At 44.0% G+C, this 25,453-nt stretch overlaps 1 protein-coding gene across 4 annotated transcripts in view; it reads right to left on the reverse strand.

The window, feature by feature from the left end:
• UHRF2 (ubiquitin like with PHD and ring finger domains 2) overlaps nt 1-25,453 on the reverse strand; it is a 172,753-nt gene that overhangs the window by 113,312 nt on the left and 33,988 nt on the right. For 3 of the 4 annotated variants that reach the window (XR_010588899.1, XM_065550543.1, XM_065550542.1), the window contains exon 3: nt 10,909-11,171. Coding sequence is in view for 3 of the 4 variants with exons in the window: in XM_065550543.1 (XP_065406615.1) it covers nt 10,909-11,171 (263 nt within the window). In the remaining variant the exon portion in view is untranslated. Of the gene's footprint in view, nt 1-10,908; nt 11,172-21,500; nt 21,634-25,453 lie in introns of all 4 variants that reach the window. The other variant, XM_065550544.1, reaches the window with a different exon arrangement.

The raw sequence follows: 25,453 nt of genomic DNA on the forward strand, positions 1-25,453 counted from the left end.
ACCTGTCCCGATTTTTCACACTTGCTGTCTGGTCACCCTACTGGAGCAGGAGTAACATTGGGGGCTGATGGAGAGGTCCAAGACCTGTGAAAACCAGTGTTGATGGGGCCAAGCTGGGGCAATCAGTATAAGATTGGCCTTGTTCTTGCACAGAACTCTGGGCAGAAGAGGGGGGGGGGGGAGAAATAAACATAGCAGCCCTTCTGACCACAGCAGTAAAAATGCGTGTCAGCGAACCTAAGCTGTTGCGTTATCCCTTGTTGCAAACAACTCCACTTGGGCAGATGCCCAGAGCTGGAAAATGGACGTTCCTATGTCTGAGTGACAGGACCACATGTGGTGATTGAAAAACAACCGCCACAGGTGATCTGCCAGTGTATTTTGAGCCCCCGGGCCATGGGCCCCCAGACAGTATTGCTTCCCAACAGAGCAGTGAGGCCCAGTCTTCTCCCTGCTCTTTTACATAAAACACAGCAATCATATTGTCGATCAGCACCAATACACCCATTTGCCTGATGTGAGAAAGGAACTCCATGCAATCTAAACAGATGGCCCACAGCTCCCTGATGTTTATGTGTAGACTGAAATTTTGGGGTGACCAGAGACCCTGTGTCTGCAGGTGTCCCAGATGAGCCCCCAACCCCACGTCTGAGGCATCCATCATTAAAGTAAGAGTGACAAGGTGGGGCAAAAGCAACTCCCTTGCATACACTGGGCAGATGTGTCCACCAATCTAGGGAGGTTAAGATGTGACTTGACATGTGCACTAACATGTTTATGTGGTTCTTTCTTGGAGAATATACCTCTGCCACCCAGTCCTGAAGGAGTCCGAGGCGCAGTCTGGTGTACTGGACCACATAAGGGCACACTGCCATGTGCCCCATCAGCCTTAAACAGCCTCTCACCACAGTGAAAGGATAAGCCTTTAAGTCCAGAATGAAGCTTTGCATCATATGAAATCTTATCTAAAGCTGTAAAGCCTGGCATCTGTCGAGTCCAGGACCACACCAATAAACTCGGTTTTCTACACCGTAGACAGGACTGACTTGTCTGATTTGATCAGGAGGCCTAGTGTGTCCAAGGTGGATAAGATTATGTGAATGCTGACCACCGCCAGTGACCTGGATTGACCTCTTATCAGGGGGCATTGGCTGCACAAAGGCTTGTTGTGGGGTTCTGGGTGCAACGGTAACGGGACTCTACAGGGGTCCAGGTGAAGGTGGTTGAGGCTCAGTTGGGGTGGGGTACTTGGGTGGGAAGGTCTGGGGGGGCTCAGTGGTGGGGTCCAGATGCTGGGGGAGTGGGGTTCAGTGGGGTGGGGATCCAAGTGCAGCTGGTTGGTGCTCGGTACAATGGGGATCCAGGTGCAGGTGGCTCGTTGGGGTGGTCCAGGTGCTGCAGGAATGGGGCTCGTCAGGGGGGTTATGGGTGTGCGGGGGTGAGGCTCGGTCAGTGCAGCATTTGTGAGAGAAGGGGGAGAAGAGTTTGCAGAGCTTCCTATAGCTGGGGGAGAAATCTGAGGGTGGGTCTGACATAACCCCAGATGCCATGCAGGGAAAGAGGAAGTCCCGTCTTCCCCAGCCCAGCCAGGACTAGCAGCTGAGCCCGGCGCAGGGTGGTAGTCACCAGCTGGGTCTTTCCCAGTCCCACCACCAGCTCCACAATGTTTACATGTCTGCCGGCTGCCTTGGGCATCCAAAACATACTGGTAAGGAGGGTTGCATGACTGCTCTTGTGGCTTCCCTCTGCTTCCACATCAGAAAGTCATTTTTCTGCAGGGAAGCAAAGAAATCTGCGGGGGGCATAAATTCTGCACATGCACAGTGGCGCAGAATTCCCCCAGGAGTAAATACACTACTGACAGTGGGCTAAATTCTGCTCTAGAGTACATTCACACTGCAATTAAACACTTCTGGCTGGCCCGTGTCAGCTGACTCAGGCTTATAGGGCTCAAGATACAAGACTGTTTAATTGCAGTATAGATGTTTGTTCTTGAGCTCCAGCCTGAGCCTTGGGACTACACGAGGGGGGAGAGTCCCAGAGCCCTGACGCCAGCCCAAGTCTGAACTGTAATTAAACAGCCTTGTAGACTGAGCCCCCCACCCCCAACCCAAATCAGGTGATATGGGCTGGACGTGGGTGTTTAATTTCAGTGTAGACATACCCTTAGTTGTAGCACTAAGTTTGGCTTACCTAAGTTGTAGAAAATTTGGTATAGTACCCTCAAGCTACAAAAGTTCTTAAGAAATTATATTCACAATGGGCTACAGCATGGTTTTATTTAAGTTATAAACTTAGTATAGAATATTTTAAAAAGAGAAAGACAAAAAAGGTATAATAAGGATCCAATATTCAATAGATATTGCACAAAAAGAAACCTTTTCTTTGTTAGCTGTATCCTTACTGAACCTACTTCTAATTTTAAATCTTAATACTAGCATAGCAAAATTCTCATGTGGTCTCACATCTCTATGGAAACGTTTCTTAGCAATCAGTTGCCCATGAAGGAAGATTCCAGGCCTCCTTGGCCACAGGCAGTATTTGAGCATTCCTAGCATGTGATACAGAGAAACGTATTAACCCTATGTCACTATACAAAAATCTTTTCCTGGTACCAAGGAATTCCAGAGCATACTTTAATCCTTTTCCCATCCACCATCAGAAACTGCTGTAACAGAAGAGATAAGATTCTAAATTCACCTACTGAAACCAAAACAGGAGGTCAGGACTTTTCTGCTAGAACGATATATAATGTCTGTTCCAAAACTCAATGGTTACAACTCTTATTTAATTTTCCCCATATCTGTAATCTGAAGAAAACCAAAGTTCATTACAAATTTTTTTAAACAAGAGTTTTTAAACACACAATCAGAACTTAAGAATGTGCAACACACCTAACTGAATAATGTCAGAGCAGATCCTCAAAATAAAAGATCTTTGCAGCTTGTAAATTAAGGATGTATTCTACAGTATCTTACCACAGCCCCCACTAACATTTTTCTTAATCATTTCCTTTTTAAAAATAAATGTTAAATGTACTATTACTTCACATTAACACTACCAAATGGAAAGGAATTTTGGTTCTTGGTCTGTCTGCCATTAAGTGAATTTGGACTTACAAGGATCTCTTTCACCAACCACAGGTAGAGACCTCACCGCCCGCAAACCCACCCCTAGGATCTGTTCCTCTTTACCAGTTCAGCCATTCACCATTATGGTAATCTAAAACAGGGTTTCCCAACCTGTGGGTTGGGACCCAAAATTGGGTTGACAGAATGTTTCAAAGGTTACGTGGCAGCTCCTGTGGGTCCTGTCCCACAGGGCTGGCTGGGCTTGCTTCCCTGCTCCAGGCACTGCAACCTCTGGGGCCCCAGCGCCACTTAGGTTTGGCCGAGATGTCATGACGACAGGAGTCCAAGTAAGCCAAATCTGAGTGAGAGGCACTGTACCCCATGAGCCAGGTCACAACTCCACTCAGATAAATTTGATCCAGTCCGGGTGACAGGGCCAAACCTGTCTGGCACTGCAATCCCAGAGGTTGCAATGCCTGGAGCGGAGAGCCAAGTCCAGCCAGCCCCACAGCATAAGAGCTGCAACTGTGGGGTGAATGCCGGGCAGCAACCAACTCCCCTCCCTTCCCCTGCCAGTGGGTAGGACCCAACCGAAACCACGCTAGGGCCTCCACCCCCAAACTGTTTACTGGGTCACAACAGGCCATAAACATTTACAAATGGATCCTGAGCACAAAAAGGTTTAGAACCACTGATCTAAAAAGACATAGCTGTCTCTTCGTTCAGGTACAGATATAGGTACTGGAGTTCATAAGTAAAGCTATGAGTGTGTCATGTAGATCATGGAAATCACGGATACCGTGACTTCTGCAGCAGTGGCAGTTTAGGTGTGTGGGAAGGGGTTCAGGATTAGGGGCAGGAGGCTGGAGTGGGTGGGGGGGGCACATGCCTTGGAGTGGGTGGCTCCCCAGCTCCCACTGGCACAGCTCTGCAGCTCCTAGGTGGAAGGGTCAGGGGACTCCGCGCACTGCCCGCGCTGGCAGCTCCCATTGGCTTTGGTTCCCGGACAATGGGTGCTGTGCAGCCGGTGGTTGTGGTGGGACACGCGGAGCTGGGTAGGGAGCCCCTGTCAGCCCCACCAACCCTCCCTCTCCCCAGCACCAATGGGGTCGGAGGCCAACTCCCTTCGCGGCCCTCCCGGACCACACCCCCTTCCCCTCCCCAAGTTTTAATTAGGGTTGTATAGTAAAAGTCACAGACAAGTCATTTTTGTTTATGGCCCATGACCTGCCCATGACTTTTACTAAAAATACCTGTGAATAAAGAGTAGCCTTATTCATAGGTTTTTCTTAATACCGAAAACTGACAACTCCTTCCTTCACCTTAACCATTATTGTTTGCAGCAGGAGAAGGTCAAGCATTCTCAGTCACAAGGGAGCTCTTTTTCAGCTAAATATTAGTGTAGTCCAGTTACCCAAGAGGTTTCTTTGAGTTTTGAAATCTCATGGAGGATTTCTTGAGTGGGAACTGACACACCCATCCCTCTGTTTAGCATGATAGTAGTAGTAGTAACCTAAGCAATGCTTCATCTCTGCTCTTTGCAGAATTTCCTATTTAGAACATCCAGGAGCAGTCAGCCAAGGGTTGATCCGCGCATCATTTATTCATCTTTCCCAAAGTGAGGAAAAGGTCTTCAATGATACAATGAAAGACCCCAGACTGACACACCAGTACCCCAGTAATCAGAATTATAGATGCCAAAATTATTGGATTGCAAAGCACAGATGGAACTCCATCAAGTTCAGGGCAACTGGAACCTCCAAGAAACTCAACACAGAATCAATTTACTAGATTTAAAACAAGCAATGCAATGCACAGCACATCTGGCTCCCAAAAATTCACTTCTAATGCATGTTTATACACATGGAAAGCAACACCACCACCACTATGGTATATCTGATTAATCAAGGTGGAAAAACAAGGAAAAGCTTACGTGGTGACTCAACAGTTCTTTTCCTAGTCCCTGAAGAGAATCTGTCAATCAAGACAATCTATAACAAAAGCACCTATCAGTTTGACTGGCTAAGCAAACACCATCAAAGCAGGAAATGGAATTATATTAAAGCAGTTAATAGAGACATGATTGTTTCTCCAAGTGGTCTTCTATGCTACCCAAGGAAACAGTGAAGTTTTGCTACTGACACCAGTATCCCTAGGTCTGCAGAGAAGGCATATTGTCATTGTCCTGGACACAATGTTTGGCTCATGCCTTCCCCCTCTTTTCTGACTGCCAAGATGGCCAGTGTCAAGCAAAGACCATCACTCATACTGACCCAGATGTCTGTGGTTCCTAAATAGACATCTGAATAAGTCTCATCAACCATGGATCCTTCTGGAGATTACATTCATCAAAGCAATCTTACTAACAGAAATCCTTCAACATGAGACATACTGCCTGGAACCTGACTGATCTCACCTCCTTTATAAGGACTATTCCCAGAATCTATATTGCTTACTAAATCCAGAAAGGCATCAATTAATCAAGTTTACAGAGGATTTGGAGAACACAGTCCTACTGTTATGTACAAAAGGAGGTACATTTCCTACATCTCTTCACTAAAGAGATGTAGGAGAAATTTCAAGATTACTTTGGTTTGGGGTTCCAAGCACTTTCTGATAAATTGGACAAGTCTCAGCTCTGGAAACTTTTGAGATCTCACTAATAAAATTCCAACATACTGCTTCAGCTGTACATTTCCAGATTTCATAAGTGAGTTTCTCAAAAACATCTACCCCACCCACTATTAGGAAACCTCAACTTCATATTGCCAATACCCACTAACCCTCTCTCTGAGCCAATGGGAGAAGCATCCCTGTCAAGATGGTTTTCCTCTTAGCAGTCTTTTCAGCTAGAAGAGTGGGCAAACTTGGTATAGTAATCAAAAAGCCCTTATCTACCATTTTTCTTGACAGGATAGTCTTTATCCCACTTCCTGCATTTGTTCCTAAGGGGAATACTGCTTTTCACTTGGATCAAAGTCAAAACGGGCGTTCGCATGACACTGTTGTAGCCAATGTTGCAAGATATTTATGTACCAGATATGCTAAACCCTCATACGCCCCTTTATGCTTCGGCCACCATTCCACAGGACATACGTCCATTTGGATGATACGCCTTTAAAAAAAAAAAAAAAAAAGTGTTAATTAAATTTGTGACTAAACCCTTGGGGGGGGGAGGGGGAGAGAGAGAGAGATTGTGTCTCCTGGTCTGTGGTTTTACCCATGTTCTGCCATATACTTCATGTTATGGCAGTCTCAGATGACAACCAAGCATATGTTGCTCGATTTAATAACGCTTTCACTGCAGACTTGACAAAACGCAAAAAAAGGTACTAATGTGGGATTTCTAAAGATAGCTACAGCACTTGACCCAAGGTTTAAGAATCTGAAGTACCTTCCAAAATCTGAAGAGGGATGTGGTGTGGAACATGCTGTCAGAAGTCTTAAGAGCAATACTGCGATGCAGAAACTATAGAACCTGAACCACCAAAAAAGAAAATGAAAATTTTTGTTGGTGGCATCTGACTCAAATTATGAAAATGAACATGCATCTGTCTACACTGCTGTGGATCATTATCGAGCAGAACCCATCATCAGCATGGAAGCACGTCCTCTGGAATGGTGATCGAAGCATACAAACATTTAGCATATCTGGCACATAAATACCTTGCAACACCAGCTACAACAGTACCATGTGAACATCTGTTCTCACTTTCAGGTGACACTATAAATAAGAAGCAGGCAGCATTATCTCCCATAAATGTAAACAGACTTGTTTGTCTTAGCATTTGGCTGACCAAGAAATAGGATGGAGTAGACTTGTTGTCACTAAAGTTTTGTTTTATGTTTGAGTGCAGTTAAAAAAAGTCTGCATTTGTAAATTTCACAAGAAAGATTGTACTATAGCACTTGTAGGAGGTGACTTGAAAAATACTATTCCTTTTGTTTCTTTTTTACAGTGCAAATATTTAATAAAAAATATAAAGTAAGCACTGTATACTTTGTATTATGTGTTGTAACTGAAATCAATATATTTGAAAATATAAAAAATTTTATATTATAATAAATGTAAATTGGTATTCTATTATTGTGTGATTAATCGTGATTAACTCAAAACAAATTAACTCAAAAATTAATCGCTTGAGTTAACTGCAATTAATTGACAGCCCTAGAATAATTCTATTTACATATAACAAGGCCTTAGAGGAAGTCCAATAGATACTTTTGTTCTGTGTTTGTACAGTGCCTAGCACAACAAAGTCCTGGTCCCTGACTAGAGCTGCTAGACACTATGAAAACAAATAACGATAATGCTCATTTTATATAGGGGACAGAGTACACAGCTAATATTTTCCACCCAGAAAATATTTTGTCAGCTATTTTTCAGGTGTCTATTGAAGACCCCCGGGTGCAGACAAGGCTCATTTGGCCAGGTGCAACGACTACTTCAAGGGTAGAGCAGGACCAAACAATAACAACTGTCTTGCAGCTACATGGTCTTAAGCCAACTTTCTTTACTTGGCTCACACAAGATAGTATTTTTAGCCTCATATGGCACACTTTTTGAATAAAGGATCTTTTAGTTTCAATTCTGTGTTCTGCAATAAATCCTTTAAAAAAGAAAAATGTTTGTTGGATAAAACTTCGTTTTGGTTCTCATGACTATTCCCTTCCCCCTCTCCCCCAATTTTCTTGGAGGATTTTTATTACTGTTTGCTATTTCCCATCAGTACTAGACTAATGGAACAGTGGGTACCCACATAGGAGAAAGGTAAAATTAGTTTCCTTACCTGTAGTGTTCCCACTGTTCCATTAGAACCCACCCTGTGCTTATATAATTGTTGTTCTAAGCCTCAATGGCTTGAAAGAGCACAGGAATAAACATTTCTGGTTTGATAGGAGGAGATCTAGAGAGTGAGTAAGAGAAAGTGTTTTTAGTGAAGCACTTCAATTGTTAAGCTTTTTATAAAATTATATATATATTTATATATAGGTCCCAGCTGGGAGAAATGTGGGAGCTGACAATCAACTGGGATGGGGGAAGACAAGAGGGATCTTGAGTCTACCTCAAAAGCATGGAAAGAAGGCTGAGACCAGGAGTACTGGCCTAACAGAACAGCTGATGCCCACTTGGAGAAAGAAAGTTATTGGCAAGATAAAACTAATTTTCAATAGTGTCTAATGGTGAGACTTTCACATGCCTCAAAAGACTATCCACTGGGAGATGGATATGACCGTGCTAACTCCATTTATATTTTAAGGCAAGTTCAATTAGTGTGATGATACCCTCTGATACAACATTGTCAGACTGTGTAATTTTTTCTACAAATTTCATTTGTTTGACTGTTCTACTAAAAAGGATGGAGGCTGATATAACAATTCTTGGAAAAATACTGAGTGCTGCTTTCTATTTCTTCTATAGGGATTTACTCTTGGATAGTGGTGGCATTTGCAGAGTATTTCAAATTTGTCTTTAATAAGGTCTTTGAGAGAGGGATATATTTTTGTTATGTTTGTACAGTCTGCCTAGCACAACAGGAACCTAGTCCATACTTGGGGCTACTAGGTGCTACCACAATGCAAATAAATAATAAAGATACATGTGGACATAATCTGTGGTTCGTCTAGATTCAGAAGAAGCTGTCATTTAAAGAGGAACAGAAATCTTACTAAACTCTCTAATTACTGAACAATGTTCTGTGTTTTTCCACACAGAAGAATAAGACCACATCACTTGATTAAAGTTGGACCTTGATGGATTTGCAACACTCATCCTGATTACTAGATAGCTGTTTTGTCTGCCAGGGGATAACTTTATATCTGAAGCTTTCACTACTAACTGAAAAGTGCAGAGATCTTGCTCTCCAGACAGCCTCAGAAAAGCTATGTTCTCAGAAGCTCACGCTTTAAATATTTAGAAAGTTCATTCCAGTGAAAGTAGGTAATCACGACTTTCAGGCAATTTCAGACAGTTAAAAAAAGAAAACAATGCAATTATGATGGTCACTAGCTAAGAATACAAACCTGCTGCAGATCATATTTAAGGAAGCCAAAAAAGTTGATTGTCTCCACCTGCTAGAAATGCATAGCTAAACCTTATGGTACAGACAGTAGAGTAATAGAACTGAAATTGTGTTTGTCGTATGTCTGCGCAAGTGACATCATGCATCCTATATCTTCTAATTCCAGGGTTGCTACACCTCTCCAGTAATTCTTGGACTCATATGAATTGACAATAGCTGAGCGGATGAAACAATTTCCTTCTAGTGGTCACAAAAGCCATTTCCACACATCTTTTTATGCTTTTGCTTGTGCCACTATCTCTCCTTTAAACAACTCTGTTCTATCTTAAAGTCAGTCTTAAAACTGGATTTTTTAAATCCCAGAATGATTCACTTCTGTCACACTATAGTGATATTTTAATCATATCTAGTGCTTTTAAGGTACACCTCCATCCCGATATAACACGACCCGATATAACACAAATTCAGATACAACGCAGTAAAGCAGTGCTCCAGGGGGGCGGGGCTGCACACTCTGGTGGATCAAAGCAAGTTCGATATAACTGGGTAAGATTTTTTGGCTCCCGAGGACAACATTACATCAAGGTAGAGGTGTACTTTGCAGGATTTTCTTGTAACTTTTTAATCTTACTGATTTTTAAACTACAATATTGGGGAGGTGGGATGGATACATGACTTGTTTATATAGATGCATATGTAAAAACTTAACTAAACAGATTGTGCACAAAGATAAAAAAAAAATGATCCTCAAGCATGAGCACATTAAAAAAAACCACTACTATCAGGAGTAGCTAAAAGTAGTTATGTTCCAGTCCCCAACAAATAGCAAATCAATTTTTACTTCTCCTAGCAATAATTGTTTTATTGTATTATATTGAAAAAATAAAACTTAAAACAGACATTGCTGATTTAAAGTTTCTTTTGAAACTGATGAACATTAATTATTACCCTCAGCAAGGTATACTTCCTTTATACTCCTGTACAAGGGTACGTGCATCATCCTCTACTATGAAGACTCAAAACACAGAAGCACCATGTCTTTTAGTCTCAGCAATGTAACGGAATATTCAACGTTATTCCTTTAGTTGCTAAAAGTCTGTTTAAATGGAAGAATGCTTTTAATATCTTGGTCCCAATTCTGTAAGCTGATGCACCAGTGAGGACTTGTGTAGCGAAATCCCATTCAACTCTATGGGACTTTGACACAGGGGTCTACACTGGCACATTCACTGCAGGTTTGAATCTTTACTTTTTCACCCAACACCCTCATTCCATATTGAAATTATGGAATTGCTTTCAATCCCTCAATTGGGGGACTGGTTGTAAAGATTTACATGAAAGGCAGACTGGTAACTTTGTGCATCAATATTACCCTTGAATCAAATTCATCCAATTCAAGCACCAGATTTTGCTCCCATGAGAGTTTTGGCTCTCCATTTGGACTTCAATAGGAGTAATATAAATTTTAAAAAGTTACGCTTTACTTATACTCATGTCTTATGCAGCAAAACAGATACAGCAAATCTGATTTTTAATGTCACTTCCTTGTTAAGGGGCTGAAGTTAAGTTTCATAAAGATGAGCCATAAAAGTTAAATACTTCATAGGAATTCAGGAGTAAGAAAAAAAATTCTCATCACGCCCCAATTAGTCATTAAATCCAAAAGAAATGTGTTATGGCTTCTTAATACTGCTTTTTGGTTGTAATTTTGAACTTGCTCTCTCTAGGATCCAAGTTTCTTCAACAATATTCTTGGTTTACACAAACCAAATAAATTCACACTGTGTCCTCATAACAATATCAGGAGCACTTACTCATCATACTTGATATGATAAATAGCATCTTCATCAGTGTCCATACAGTCTGAATAAGATGTTGAAGGTGCACTGTCCAAATTATTTGTATTCTCTCTAGAATGATCTTGGCTTAAGTTTCCATTAGTCCTTCTGTAAGTATTGCCACTTTTTGCTTGAGCTTTACCATTCTTATGTCCTTTTGTTGCTCGGGTTACATTTTCTATGTGAGCTTCAAACCAGGCTCCAATGCTGACATCACGGGCATCCACCAATTCATTTATCTAAAAATAAAATTTTGACAAGAGTTAATGTTTATTTCCTAAAAATCGGGTTAAATGGGGAAAGAGAACAACTGGCTAAACAACTTGGTCATTTTGAGCTAACCTGTACTCTCAGTTTGTGTAACTAAATTAAAAAAACCCACTACATTTAATTTTTGTGCTTTTAGGGTAGAATTTTAATATTTGACTCACCTGTAATAATATTTAACATGATCATTTATAAGTAATTCAACAAAAACTACTGTTAGGCAAGATAGATTTTTATACCAAAAATTAGAATAGTAGTCTATCATTCTCCTCCTCCACAATATTGTTCCCAATCATCAATAAAGATTTATGCCTTTAGCAGCTGTCTTCCCAAGGGCAGGAACTCCGAATATTAGCTCACAACCTACAGAGTTTCTAAGACTTCACTGGTTCCTCAATTATGGAATAGTTATTTTTCCCTTAGATGTTTCCTTTAATCCTGCACTGCCCTTGATTCCTCCAGCCAAGAGGACAAGAAAAGGCTCTCCAAACCTATCAAAGCTATTACCACAGCTAACCAAGATTGAGATTTCCATTCATCTTACACCTTTAAGGGCTGGTCTACACTACCACTTAAGTCCATGCAACTTATGTCACTCAGGAGTGTGAAAGACTCCCTTGTGTGACACAAGTTACATCAACCTAAGCGTTGTCCACACCAGAGCCATGTTGGCGGGAAACACTCTCCCGCCGACATTATTTCACCTCCACGAAAGGCGGAAGCTATTATGCCAACAGGAGAGCACTCTGTCGGCATAGTGTGTTTACAGCAGCACAACTGTATCGATGTAGCTGTGCCAATGTAGCACTGTAGGGTAGACTTGCCCTCAGAAACACAACTTTGGACACAACAACATTCCTAGCTTCTGTGAACCTGAACCTGGAAATGAAGTACAATTGCTGAAAAATTGCACACTACCAAGCAACTAGACTATTCTATAATATATTTCACTTAAAGTAGATAGATTGTTCACCTAAATTCTTCTGTTGACTAAAAATGTTACTTTGACAGTGCAATGTTTTATCTATGATTAAAGTTACAAGACCACTTAGGTAGAAAACAGATCAGTTACTTAGGGTTGGGTTTTGGGTTTTTTTTTTTTTTTTTAAACTTGATTTCTGAACAAATAAGTACAGATATCTGAAACATGAACCTGGATTCCAAACAACATCTACAAAAATCTATCACTCTTAACATAATACAGTCAAACCCCACAATAAGGCGCCCCGCCATAACGCGAAATCGCATGTAACGATCACAATCTGACCCCCGTTTAAGACATACAGTAATACAGTACTGTATGTACCAGTGGTCCCAATGCCATGACGCCTGCCAGGCAGAAGAGAGAAGTGCCAGGCAGGGGAGAGAAGCTGCGGCCCTGCACCTGCCAGGGACAGTGAGCTCCGGCGCCCGCAGCCCTGTTGTTCTGTCCCTGGCAGGCGCGGGGCCATGGCTTCTCTCTGGCTTCAAGAGGAGCCGCGGCCCCGTGCCTGCCCGGGACAGAGAGCTCCAGGACTGCAGGCACCAGTGCTCTCTATCCCCGGCAGGCGCAGGGCCACGGCTCCTCTTGAAGCCAGAGAGAAGCTGTGGCCCCACGCCTGCTGGGGACAGAGAACAACAGGGCTGTGGGCACCGGTGCTCACTGTCCCCGGCAGGCGCGGGGCTGCAGCTTCTCTCCCCTGCTGGGCACTAGGCCGCGCACATCAATGTACTGCCTTGGGGACTTCTGACGGGCTTGAAACCCTGCTATACTACGACCCCGCATTTAGCTCTATGTAATTTTTTGGACCCCAAACATCGTGGTATAGCAGGGTTTCACTATACCTCCATCCAGTCTGTACTCTGAGCAAAGAAATATTGTAGCAGTCTGATAGAATGGAGTTGTACCAAAAGAAGAAATGGCATATAAAGGAGAAATACATACTACCAAATTAAAAGTACATTCTAATACTGCTCAGACCAGGTCCAAGTTATTTAAAACAAACTTCTGAGATGTGGCTTTTTGTTCCTGCTGGGCCCATTTCAACTATTACCACTTTAACAGATACTTTTCAGGGCTTTATTTAGTTTTAATTATTTTGCCAAACAACTTTTTAAAAAGAAACTACACTTACACCGCTTTCTTCTTCTGTAATAATACATTCCTTATATAAAGCATCTACCTGCCCCTCCCCCAAAAACATTCTCAAAGTGGGTATTATTATCCCCATTTTACAAGTAGGGACACAGAAGCTAACAGGCAATGACAGAAACAGCCCTTAACTACCCACTCGACAATACTGCCTCAAAGAGTAATCTTTTCTGAACCTATGCAAACTTGTTTAACATAAGATAGGTGCAAAAAAAATTTTAGTAGTGATAGTAATTACTACTACTATTTCAAATGTGTGAGTATTTAAATACTTTACAAGCACTAATGAAGGCACAGATCCTACCCTAAAGAGCATAATAGATGAAGAATGGAGGAGAAAGTTGTAAAATACAAAAGACCATGGTGAGAACAGGTATCTATCATAGTAGTTACATGGTTTTGGTGTTCAAATAAATAAGAAGTTAACTAATCACTAGTCCCCTTTCTCTTCCTTCACTCCCAACCATCTTCCACAATTTAACCCTCATCTTTCTCATGTAAATTCCCAGATTCCACTCTCTTCCAACATTCAGCAGTTCTTACATGCGATAAATAAAATAGGTAAGTAGATGGCTTAGGTCCTGATCATCCCTCATTTTAAAAACACATGGGGAGCTAGCTATGGAGGCGACCTTCCTACATCACTCTGAGTCTGCATTATCCTGCTCTTCCCTACCTTCATCTGCCTGACAGCCAAACTGTGAGGGAATGACATTACCAAGGATTACCCCTGATTGCAGCTACTCCTGGGATTTCCTATCAGAGGAAGTTGTAACATAGGTCCAGACTGTATAAATTTTCCAGGTAAAAAATATCAGCAAAAAGATAAGGAAGACACCGAGAGTCCCGAGCACATTCTTCTCTCATTCTCCTCTCCCAGAGTAGCCCCACCAATGTTCCCGCTAATTTTTTATGTCCATGTGCAGAATGAATTGTGTTACGTGCACCAGTATGAAGGTGATATGTGGCGGGGGTAGGGCCGAGTGGTTTGGGAGGGGGCTCAGACAGAGAGTTGGGGTGTGGGCTCTGGGGTGGGGCCAGGGATGAGGGTTTTGGGGTGCAGGAGGGGGCTCAGGGCCAGGGCAGAGGATTAGGGTTTGGGTTCTGGCTGGGGGGGCAGGCTCTGGGGTGCAGGCTGCCCGGGGGATGGGGGGGGAAGGAGGGAGGGCAAGGGAGAGAACTCCTCCCAGCCTCTCCTTGCCTCAGCAGCCCGGGGCAGCGGCATCTCTCCCTGCCGGGGGAGCTCCAGGGCCGGGGAAGCAGCGCCTCTCCCCACTTGCACAGCCCTTGATAGCCTGCTGCATGCCCGCACAGCTTATAGGGAACTTAGGGCCCTACACCTGCACAACACCCTCCACTGGGTTTGGAGGAGAGGGAGATGGAAGGCAAGGGTGACTCAGCCCATCTTCTGTGTGGAAGGGAGAATCCCAGCCTTAGTTCACTTCTTGTGGAAACTGCAGAAAAAGTAACTACTTACAAAAGATTTTTAAAAAGGAGTATAATGGCTTTGTGGGGCAGCTACGTAAGGGCATTCCATGCACAAAATGTATTGTTGCAGAAAGCAGGGGGACAATTGTGGGATAAACAGACAAACAGGGCTACAAAGACTGGCGTCACAGAGGACGGGAAATGATCTGATAAGACAAGAGGAAATAAATAAGGGACAGAGTTGTATAGGCCCTTGAAAGCAATCACAAAAAGCATGCACTTGATGCAGTGAAGATGGGTAAGCCAGTGCAGGGATTCAAAGAAGAAGTGAGATGGTCAGGTTCACATGCAAGGAAGATTATCTTAGCAGCTGCATTTTGTATGGATTGTAGGAAGTCATACGACTACTGGGATGGCCTGTGAGGAGGAGGAGGTGGTGGTTAAAGTAATCAAGAGGTGTGATGAAGACCCAGAGAAAAGTTGTAGAGATGTAGCCAGAAAAAAAAAGTTGGATCATAGAAATGCAAGTTACATAGGCAAAAAGTGGGAAGATTTGGACACTTTCGATTTCTGTGGTGAGGAAATCAATTAGTGTAATAGCACAAAATCTTCCTTTTCTGATCTGTGCTGAACAGATATTTTGTGTATTATCTAAACTCAGGGCTCTACATTGTGACAGGTTCGGTCACAGAGACCCCCTTGAGACTGTCATCTGATGTGCTGAAACTACCTCTGAGCCCATTTTCCCTGTCAGCTTGGGACTTCAGAACTCTGTCTTGTTGAGCCAGACACGCAAACCTACTGCAACACAGACCCAGGGTTCGAATCACATCCCCAAAGCTGCAGGCTTTAACTGAAAACCACTTGGCAGATACTCTTGTCTCCAGCACCCAGACCCCAATGGGTTCCAAACCCGCAAATAAATCAGTTTTACTCTGTATAAAACTTATACAGGGTAAACTCATGAACTGTCCACCCTCTGTAACACTGATAGAAAGATATGCACAGTTGTTTTCTCACCCAGGTATTAATCACTTACTCTGGGTTCAATAAACAAACAAAAAAGTGATTTTATTAAGAATAAAAAGTAGGATTTAAGTGGTTTCAAGTAATGACAGAACAAAGTAAGTTAACAAGTAAAATAAAACAAAACACCGCAAGTCTAAGCCTAATACATTTAAGAAATTGAATACAGGTAAATCTCACCCTTAGAGATGTTCCAATAAGCTTCTTTCACAGACTTGACTCCTTCCTAGTCTGAGCCCAATCCTTTCTCCTGGTACAGTCCTTGTTCCAGCACCGGTGGTCAGTAGGAAATTTCTCATGACTGGACCCCTTTGTTCCACCCCCTTTTATAGCTTTAGCCCAAGGCGGGACTCTTGTCTCTCTTGGTTCCCACCCCTCCTTCTAAATGGAAAAGCACCAGGTTTAAGATTGATTCCAGTATCAGGTGACACAATCACATGTCACTGTAAGACCTCATTCTTTATTACCCACTGGCTGGCCCCCAGGTCCACAAGAAGGCTTGCAGATAAATAAACCATCTACAGCCAACTGTCCTAGTCAATGGGTGCCATCCAGATTCTAACCCACCATTAATGGCCCACACTTTGCATAATTACAATAGGACTTCAGAGTTAACCTTGTATCTAAAACTAGAAATATGAGAATGATACATTCATACAAATAGGATGAACACCCTCAGTAGATAAGCTTTGTAAGGATACCTTACAAGAGACCTTTTGCATAAAGCATATTCCAATTACATTATATTTACACTCCTAAGCATATTTCCGTAAACATATGGAGTACATCACATACCAGTTAAAGATATTTGTTGATCAATTTTTCATGTATAGATTATCTTTGTTTGAGGGATAACATCCACTTGAGACAATTAAAAATAGCATCAGTGAAATTCAAGAAATTTTAAGTCCACTGTGTGCATCTTCTTAAGAGTATTTAAGTATTTAATATTTAAGATTTCCTAAATCTGTTAGAAATTAAGATGACTAGAAAAAGAGAAAATATATCACATAAAACTAACAGAAATAAAATTAACCCAAAGGTTAAAAATGTGGATAAGAAAAAAGGTGAGAACAGGAAAAGGTACGAGTGGATCCCCACACCTCTTAAGGACAGTGGTAAAACTGACTTCAGTGGTTGTGTAAATGGGCCTATGTTTGCCCCTTTCGCTAATCTGCAATGCTATAACCTACTTCACTCCATTGTGTTACCTCTGCTCTGTAACACTTAGGTGAGCAATTTTATTATTTCCGTTGCACTCTGAAGACTGATAATAAGCCTCTAAGTAACAAACCATTAACAATGCCTCTAGACTTCAGCTGCAGCGGTATGCAGTTCAGTATCAGCAAGTTTCCAGGGTAACTGAATATTAAATGAGACATGTGAAAAGGCCTCTAGTTTTTTCAGCCAAATGAAACCACCACTGCAAGCTCACTTGTAGCTATGAATACAAAGCAAAAAATCATGGAAGAAAATGTACTGCCATGACTTCAAAAGTGAAAGAAAGATACATGCATGTATCAGGTAACATATATAATCAGCAAGAGGCAACAGAACATATTATCCAACAAATTCCACTGCATTTCTTATCACATCTGAACCCGAAATTAGAAGGATTTAACAGCTGCAGGGAAGAGAAGCAAATTCCTATGTCACTCAAATTGTTAATATGTAAAGAGCCATGGCAATAAAGCAATTTAAGAAATACATACAAGTAAAACACTTGTTTAAGAGACATGAAAAAGCACAGAAAGCAGTGTACAGTATCAAATTTTGCAAAGATGGTGCAAGGAATAGAAAGTGCATGACCTGATCTAGCCTGTACTAACGAAGTACTTCGCCCACAAGACAGGATTCTGCCCTTGTCCAGAATTACACTAGGGGAGGCTGGTGGAACGGCAACTTCAATTTACAAAAGAACTCGAAGATACATGCTCCGCTAGAACCTCAAACCTATAGAATCAACACACAACAGCTGTTCTGGCTACCTCCCATTTTTTGGGCCAGTTCTGCTCACTTTAGCTGCTATGCTGACCCCTTGTGTCTACTCTACTGCTCTCCCATTTGCTAATGCAAATGTGCCCCCGCCCTTTTAAAAAACAAAAACAAACAAAAAAAACACAAATCACGATCCTTAAACACAGTGGACCATTTACACTAGCATACCCCATCCAGACATTAGTAAATTTTGTCTACAGCAGGGATTCTCAAACTGGGGGTCGGGACTCCTCAAGGGGGTCTGAGGTTATTACATGGGGGGAGTGGGGAAGAGGTCGCGAGTTGTCAACCTCCACCACAAAACGCTGCTTTGCCTCCAGCATTTATAATGGTGTTAAATATATTTTTTTTAAAAAGTGTCTTTAATTTAATAACGGGGTCACTCTCAGAGACTTGCTATAGGAAAGGGGTCACCAGTACAAAAGTTTGAGAACCACTGGTCTACAATAATCAGGAACTACCAAAATCATTGGTTTTAATTTAAAGAAATTAACCACAAACTGAGATTTCAAATAGCAGAGCCAAACTTGCAATAAATAATACATATACATAGTCTTAAGCATTATTTGTCTATTTGTATCAATTTAAATTTCACAGCTGTGAGAAATTATGGGAGAGCCAGACAATGGGGGGGGGGGGGGGGAAGGGGGACGACTGACAATTATTTAATAACAGGAGAAGTTGAGATAAGAAAAATTATAGCTTTACAATACAAATGATCAACATCACATGTCAAAATATGCAAAGTAAATATCATTAAATCAAGCTAATAAGCTCTCAAGCAGAATCTTTCTCACCTCTGCCTATCTGTACATTAATATTAATGGCAGGGATTTTTGTTCGCATATAGTGAAATTGACATTTACTGATAAAAATCTAATCCTTCCAAGCCTATATATGAAAAAAGCAACCAACTGTGTAACACAGCACTGGAATATTCAGGGAAATATTGATTAGAGAGTCCCATATTTCAGAAAAGAAATCATGGCAATTCAAGCTGTGGGCACACAGTTGTATCAAGAATAAAGGTGCTTTTATTATTTCCAATACTGTAAAAATGTAGAAATACAAAAGTTTACTGAATCTTCTTGTAGTGGGGCAGTCACCCTGCTCCGGTGTGGAAGGGGTTAAAAACAGCCATGGGAAAGGGCTGCCACGGGGAGTCAATCAGGAGCGGGTTTGATTCTGTATAAGAAGCCCTAAGAGAGAAGATGGGTCAAGGTCTCACTCTAGCTGCTGAAGGAGCAAAGGGTACCCTGGACAGAGCAGTGCTGGGGAAGGGCAAGAGGCGCTGGGGAGCTCCAGCCTGGTAACTCCCCAGGTTGAGGCCTTGATAAAGGTCTATGCAGGTACTGGGGCTGGGAGGTGCAGCCCTGGAATAGGCAGAAGCAGCTGGTCCGACCCCCTTGCCAATTATGAGTGGTCAGTACAGACTGCAGTTTACCCCAGTGAGAGGAGGCTTGGTGATGACTGGCTGTAGCCACTGAGGCAACGTGGGCATAGAGGTAGGGAGTTCCCCTGAGAGGGGAAACCCAGAGTGTGGGAGTACTGCTGGGGCAGAACGCCGAGGTAAAGGGGCACTGGGGTTTGGGAGGGACACGGGGGCCTGAGGAAGGTGAGCCATTGGCCAGCAGAGGGCGCTCCAAGACTGGAAAAGCACTAATTCCCAGATGACCAGCAGGAGGCACTGCACCGGTGAGTTTTGATCTTGCTACAGTTCTAAAATAATTAAGTAGAACTTATTTGACTTTAAAAATTGAGACAAGATAATTTGACAGCAATAGAGATTCAAAACAGGTAGAAATGTTTTCCAAAATATCAGGAGATGCTAAAAAAAGAGACACTCTAGAACTCTTTGTCCTGGATCTAAAGAGTCTTTGAAGTCCAAAAGGAACAGGCCACCCATGTACTAACATGCATGAGGAACACAGATGGCATGCCAAAAGTACCTCTTAGAGCAGTGGTGGGCAAACTACGGCCTGGGGCTGCATACGGCCCTTCAGATGTTTTAATCATGGCCCTCGAGCTCCTGCCGGGGAGCAGGGTCCGGGGCTCGGCCCGCTCCGTGCGTGCCATGGCTCCATGTGGCTTCCGGAAGCAGTGGCATGTCCCCGCTCTGGCTCCTACGCGTAAGGACAGCCAGGGGGCTCCACATGCTGCCCCCGCCCCAAGAGCCACCTGGCCATGCCTCCGTATAGGAGGCAGAGGGGGAACATGCTTCTGGGAGCTGCTTGAAGTAAGTGCTACCTGGAGCCTGCACCCCTGACCCCCTCCCACGCCCCAACCCCCTGTGCCCCAGCCCTAATGCCCCTTCCATCCTCTGAACCCCTCGGTCCCAGCCCAGAGCCCCCTCTTGCAACCCCAACCTCCCATCCCCAGCCCCACCCGAGACCTCGCACCCACCACCCCAGCCACCTGCCCCAGCCTGGAGCCCCCTCCCACACCCTGAACTCATTTCTGGCCTCATCCCAGAGCCTGCTCCCCCAGCCAGAGCTCTCACCCCCCTCCCACACCCCAACCCCCAATTTCATTAGCATTCCTGGCCCGCCATACAATTTCCATACCCAGATGTGGCCATCGGGCCAAAAAGTTTGCCTACCCTGTCTTAGAGTTAGAGAGACCTTGCCACACAGGTCAGGAAGGACCACCTTTGAAGTTCCATGCCACACGTGCTCTCAGAACGAAATGAATAGTTGGTACAAAGCCAAAGTGGCAAAATTGAGAACCTCTTATCACCCTCTTAAAGTGACCTGAAGCTACAGGAAGAGGATTGCAACAAAATGTAAAAAAAGCCTCGCCAAAACTTAGAAATTGAAAACAACCAATGCTGAAGCATTGTTGAGAGCTACTCACCAGCAATAATGCAAACTGATGGAAGCATGATTGTTATAAATCTTGAGGTAGGGATCCAATATAGTAGGTAGGTTGGAGAAGGGACATAGGAATTGCATAACTAATCAGACACTGGTCAGTACCAGATGTTTCATAAGATACAAATCCACTATAATGGACAATTATGCAAGCATGATTATGGAGAAGTTTCCTTCAAACTTGTTCTTCCAAGGAAGTTAAGTTCTCAAGGTTGAATGTTTATAGCACTTATACAACTTTCCCCCTCTTATTATTCTAAAAGCATGTATAAATCTTTTTGAATTTTACTGTGATAGGGTGCATATTCCACACAAGTGATGAAAGAGTTAATGTGGGCCTGAAAGGCAAACTGTATTACCTGGCTGCACCTGGAGGATCTACAACTGGGATTTCAGATCTTCACTAGCAATGCCTATCGGACCACACGTGAACCTCCCCTCTCTTGCACTATGCGTGGGATGTACATACAGCACTGTGCAGTCAGACCGCCCCCCAGTTCCTTCTCTGCTGCAGAGATTATGTTTTTGGCTCTGAAGCAAAGGGGAGGAAGATGGGTAGTTGGGCACCTCAGTTACCGCACAGCCGCAGATAGGACAGCATATCCGAGGAGAGCGTCCATTGAGGCTTCGTGCGTAAGAGTGTAGTACTAGGCGAAAGTGTCTGTCAATGCCCATGTGGCAGCCTTACAAAAGGTCATCCACGGGGACATTATTAAGGAAGGCAATCGAGGTAGATAGCGATCGTGTGGAATGTGTTCTGATTGTGTTGGTTGTCTCTCGTGAAGTTTGTAAGATAAACATATATGCTGAGATCCATTTAGCAAGGTGTTGTTTAGATATAGCAGTACCTCTGGAACTTTCGATGGTGGAGAGGAATAATCATGGTGATTTCCGGAAGGGTTTAGTCCTGTCCAAGTAGAAGGCCAATGCATGCCACACGTCCAGGGTGTGTAGCGCTGCCTCCTGTTGATTACGGTGAGGCTTCAGGAAAAAGAAAGGGAAGTGTATCGGTTGTTTGAGATGAAAAGATGTTGGGACCTTAGGTAAGAATCTTGGGTGTGGGCGTAGTGTAACTTTGTCTTTATAAAGCACTTATGGTGGATATGCCATGAGAGCCGTAACAGAATAGAAACACAAATAAGGTGCTTTGCATGTTCTTATCTTTTTTGTTGTTGTTTCTTTTGCTTTTTTGGTTGCAAGGTTTTTTTTTTTTTTTTTTTATTTAAAAAGACTTGCTAGCTAGTAAGGCTGCTTCTGTGAAAAGTGATATTTGTATGTTTGTTAATGTCACTTTTCAAAGCAGACTTGTTAGCTAGCTGGGAAGCAGTGAAACGTGATATTAAACATGCAAATATTTTTCACAGCAGACTTACTCAGCCCTGGCAAGCTGGGGGACAAATTAAGCCTTGGATGGGAACATGGGTAGGGAAGCAGTGGAAGCCAAGGGTGATGGAGTGGATGGGTGAGGGGACAGGGCGGCAGCGGGGGCCAGGATTGATAAGGGGGAGGGGGCGTGAGCCCGAGCCCAAAGGCCAGCAGCCGTAGCCTGAAGCCCAGCGGCCAGGGGATGGAGCCCACCGCTTTGCAGCCAAAGCCCAGAGCCTGAAGCCCCACAGTAAGAGCCCACTACCGTGTGGCCAGAGCCTGCTACACCAGGGCTGAAGCCTGAGCTCCACCACCCCCAGGAAGGTGGGGAACTCACAATGGCTGTCTGCTCCTCCAATGTTTGTGGCTCAAGAGGGGGGCAGGGCCCAACGCCTCCTTGCCCCCCCCCCGCCCCCCAATCACTGCCCAACCCCTCCTTGCCCCCCCCCACCCCCGCCCCCCAATCACTGCCCAGGAGGCTGTGGCCGCAAGAAAAGCCCCTGGTGGCCGTATGCAGCCACAGTGGCCGTATCAGAGAAACGTTGATCTAGACAGAGAACATAGGACTGGGCTAGGTTCCAGGCTGGGGTAGGGTCTCGTATATGAGGATAAGAGATTTTTCAATACCCTTCAAGAAGTGCTTCGTGAGCAGGTATGCGAAGATGGAGTGGCCATCACTGAGGGAATGAAAAGAAGAGATTGCTGTCAACTGTACCCTAATAGAACTATTGGCCAATCCTGACTGCTTAAGGCGTAGAATGTAATCAAGAATAACTGTGCAGCATCAACCACGTGTGATGCGCACCAGCAATAAAATCTCATTGTGAATGTACACGTGTTTAGTCGTGTCACATCTGTTATTCAAAAGTATCTTAACCTGCTCAGATGCCGTCAATATCCTGACACCAGAAGAGGAGCCAGGCTTTGAGGGGGAGCATTTGGATTGGGATGCATCCTGAGTCCTGTGAAAGGAGCCACAGTGTTAGGTGGAGAGAAATCAGTCAGCATACCTTCCACGCGTGATGGTAAGTATACCAGGCCTGTCGTGGCCAGGTTGGAGCTATTAGTATGATCTACACTCAGTCGGCCTGTATTTTGCGAAGACGGGGGGTGGGGGGGGGGGGGGCGCGGCTTACAGGAGAAGTGCATCCCATGTTATGAGGAATGCATCCTGCAGCACTCTGTGCCCCAGTCCCACTCTAGAACAGAATTGAGGGCAGCAGGAGTTGTGGTGAGTGTCCAAGATCTATGGTGGGATGATTGAATATGGGGTGAAGTGCTCGCATGTCCAGCTCCCACTTGTGATCGTGTGAGAATGTCCTGCTTTGTATGTCTGTGGTGGTATTCTGGTGTCCCAGAAGGTACGTGGCTGAAATAGAAATGTGGAACTGGTTTATCCAGAACAGTTTGATTGTCTCCATGCATAACAAGTGGTACCTCACCCCGCCCTGTCTGATATAATACATGAAGGCAAGATTGTCCGTCAACACTCTTACGGTATACTGTTTGAGAAGAAGAACAACATCAGCAGGCATTGCAAACCACTCGTAGCTCTAGGAGGTTGATGCGTAAGACCATCTGCTCTGCACTATGTGTGTGTGTAGATGCGTTTCCCAAGCAATTAAGGAGGCATCGGTGGTTAGGATCATAGCTGGTGATGGTGATAGGAACAGAACTCCAACATAGACCTTGTCGGGCTGTGTCCATCACAGTAGTGAATCCTTGACTCACCCTGATATAGATAAAAGTTTGTGAATGCTGTGTTTGTGGGGGAGGTATACGGAATGGAGCCATGCTTGAAGACATCGCATGTGCAGTCTTGCGTGTCTGACCACAAATATGGCCGCTGCCATGTGATGAGGGGCCTAGACTCCAAGATGGGGAAAACGGAGCTAGTCGGTTGCCAAACTGTTGGAACATCAGAGATGGTGAGGATGACTGGAACAAGGGAAGGCTTCTCAGGGCCTCGACCACACCTTCAAAATAGTTGCTTTGGTGCTGGTGAGTGAGATGTAGCCCCTTCAGAAGTGGGGGGAAGTCTACATTTAGTTGGAGCTTTTTGTCAACGTCGTTGGGTGTGGTAATGTCACTGAGGGGTGTACTGTTGGGTTCGGGATCACGAGGGGAGTTGGTACTTCCCCAAGTGTGTCTGCTTCTGGCATATATATCCTGAGAGAATGAAGTGTAGCTTAATTCTTTAAGGGAGTGCAGAGTTATCTGTGCGTTCCCAGAATAGTTTCTGTCCTTTGAATGGTATGTCCTATACTGTGGTTTGTATCTCCTTAGGAATGCCCAAGAGATGTAGCCATGATGCAAGTCTCATGACCACAGCAGTTGCAATGGATCGGTGACTGGAGAGCCTAAAATGAGGCTTGTAGGGCCATACAGGCTAGGTGGTGTCCCTCCACTATCAAGGACTGGAATTGCTCCTTTTTAAGTCTCTGATCAATCATGGCTAAGTTTCTCTAATTTAAAGTAGTTTAGATAATTATACTTGGCCATAATTTGAAATCCTCAACTGTAGCGTGACTGCAGAGTAGGTCTTGCATCAAAGTAAGTCCAGGCATTTCCAATCTCTGTCTGGATGGCTAGATCAAGATTGGTACTAACGACCTCTCTCCTGTGCCACACTGACCACTAAAGAATTTGGGGTGGGATGCAAAAATAAAAATTCAGCATCCTCTGCTGGAATGTAATATTTTCTATCAGCGTGTTTGCAGGTCAGACTGATGGAAGACGGGGTCCGACACAGAACCTTTGCAGGTTCAAGAAAAGCTTCACTGATTGGTAGTGTGATCTTTGCGGAAGAGGATGTGTGGAGGATATCCAGCAGTTTATGCTACCAGTCTTTGACTTCCTCCAGTGGGATCTGTAGGGAGTCTACAATCCTATGGAATAGATCTTGGAACTGCCTGAAGTTATCGGCAGATTTAGGGGATGGAGGTATAATCGCCTTCTCAGGTGAGGAGAAGGAAAAATGTAAAGTTGGGGAAGCCTGCTTTTTCCTCATCTTCCTCCTCAGTTGGTACTGGTGACGGTTCAACTTCCTGACGGCAAGACGCCAATGGAGAAGGGAGGAGTAGGTCTCCAGCTTTGATCTCTGGGAGGGTTCCTGAATTGTGCCCCGTAAATAGCCCAAGGGTCCCAATATGGCCAGTTTAGTGGGAGTGGCACATGTGGCTGCATCCATGGTGGTCCCTGCCAGGATTGGGGGGGGGGTCGTATAGCGAGGATAACGCGGTGCAATTTGCCCTCGTCCTCCTCCTCACTGGAGAAGATCCTCGGCGAAGAGAGGGAGGAATGTTGAGAGTCTAGAGGAGGGTAGAAGTGGGGGGAGGGCCAGTCGAAGAAGGGGATACTCAGGAGCATCAGATATCAGAAGGTCTTTAGGTATCTGAAGTCTTGTGGAGGAGGAAGGAACATCATCGGTGCTGTT

The sequence above is a fragment of the Chrysemys picta genome, chromosome 6, assembly GCF_011386835.1.
Source record: "Chrysemys picta bellii isolate R12L10 chromosome 6, ASM1138683v2, whole genome shotgun sequence".
Taxonomy (NCBI): domain Eukaryota; kingdom Metazoa; phylum Chordata; order Testudines; family Emydidae; genus Chrysemys; species Chrysemys picta.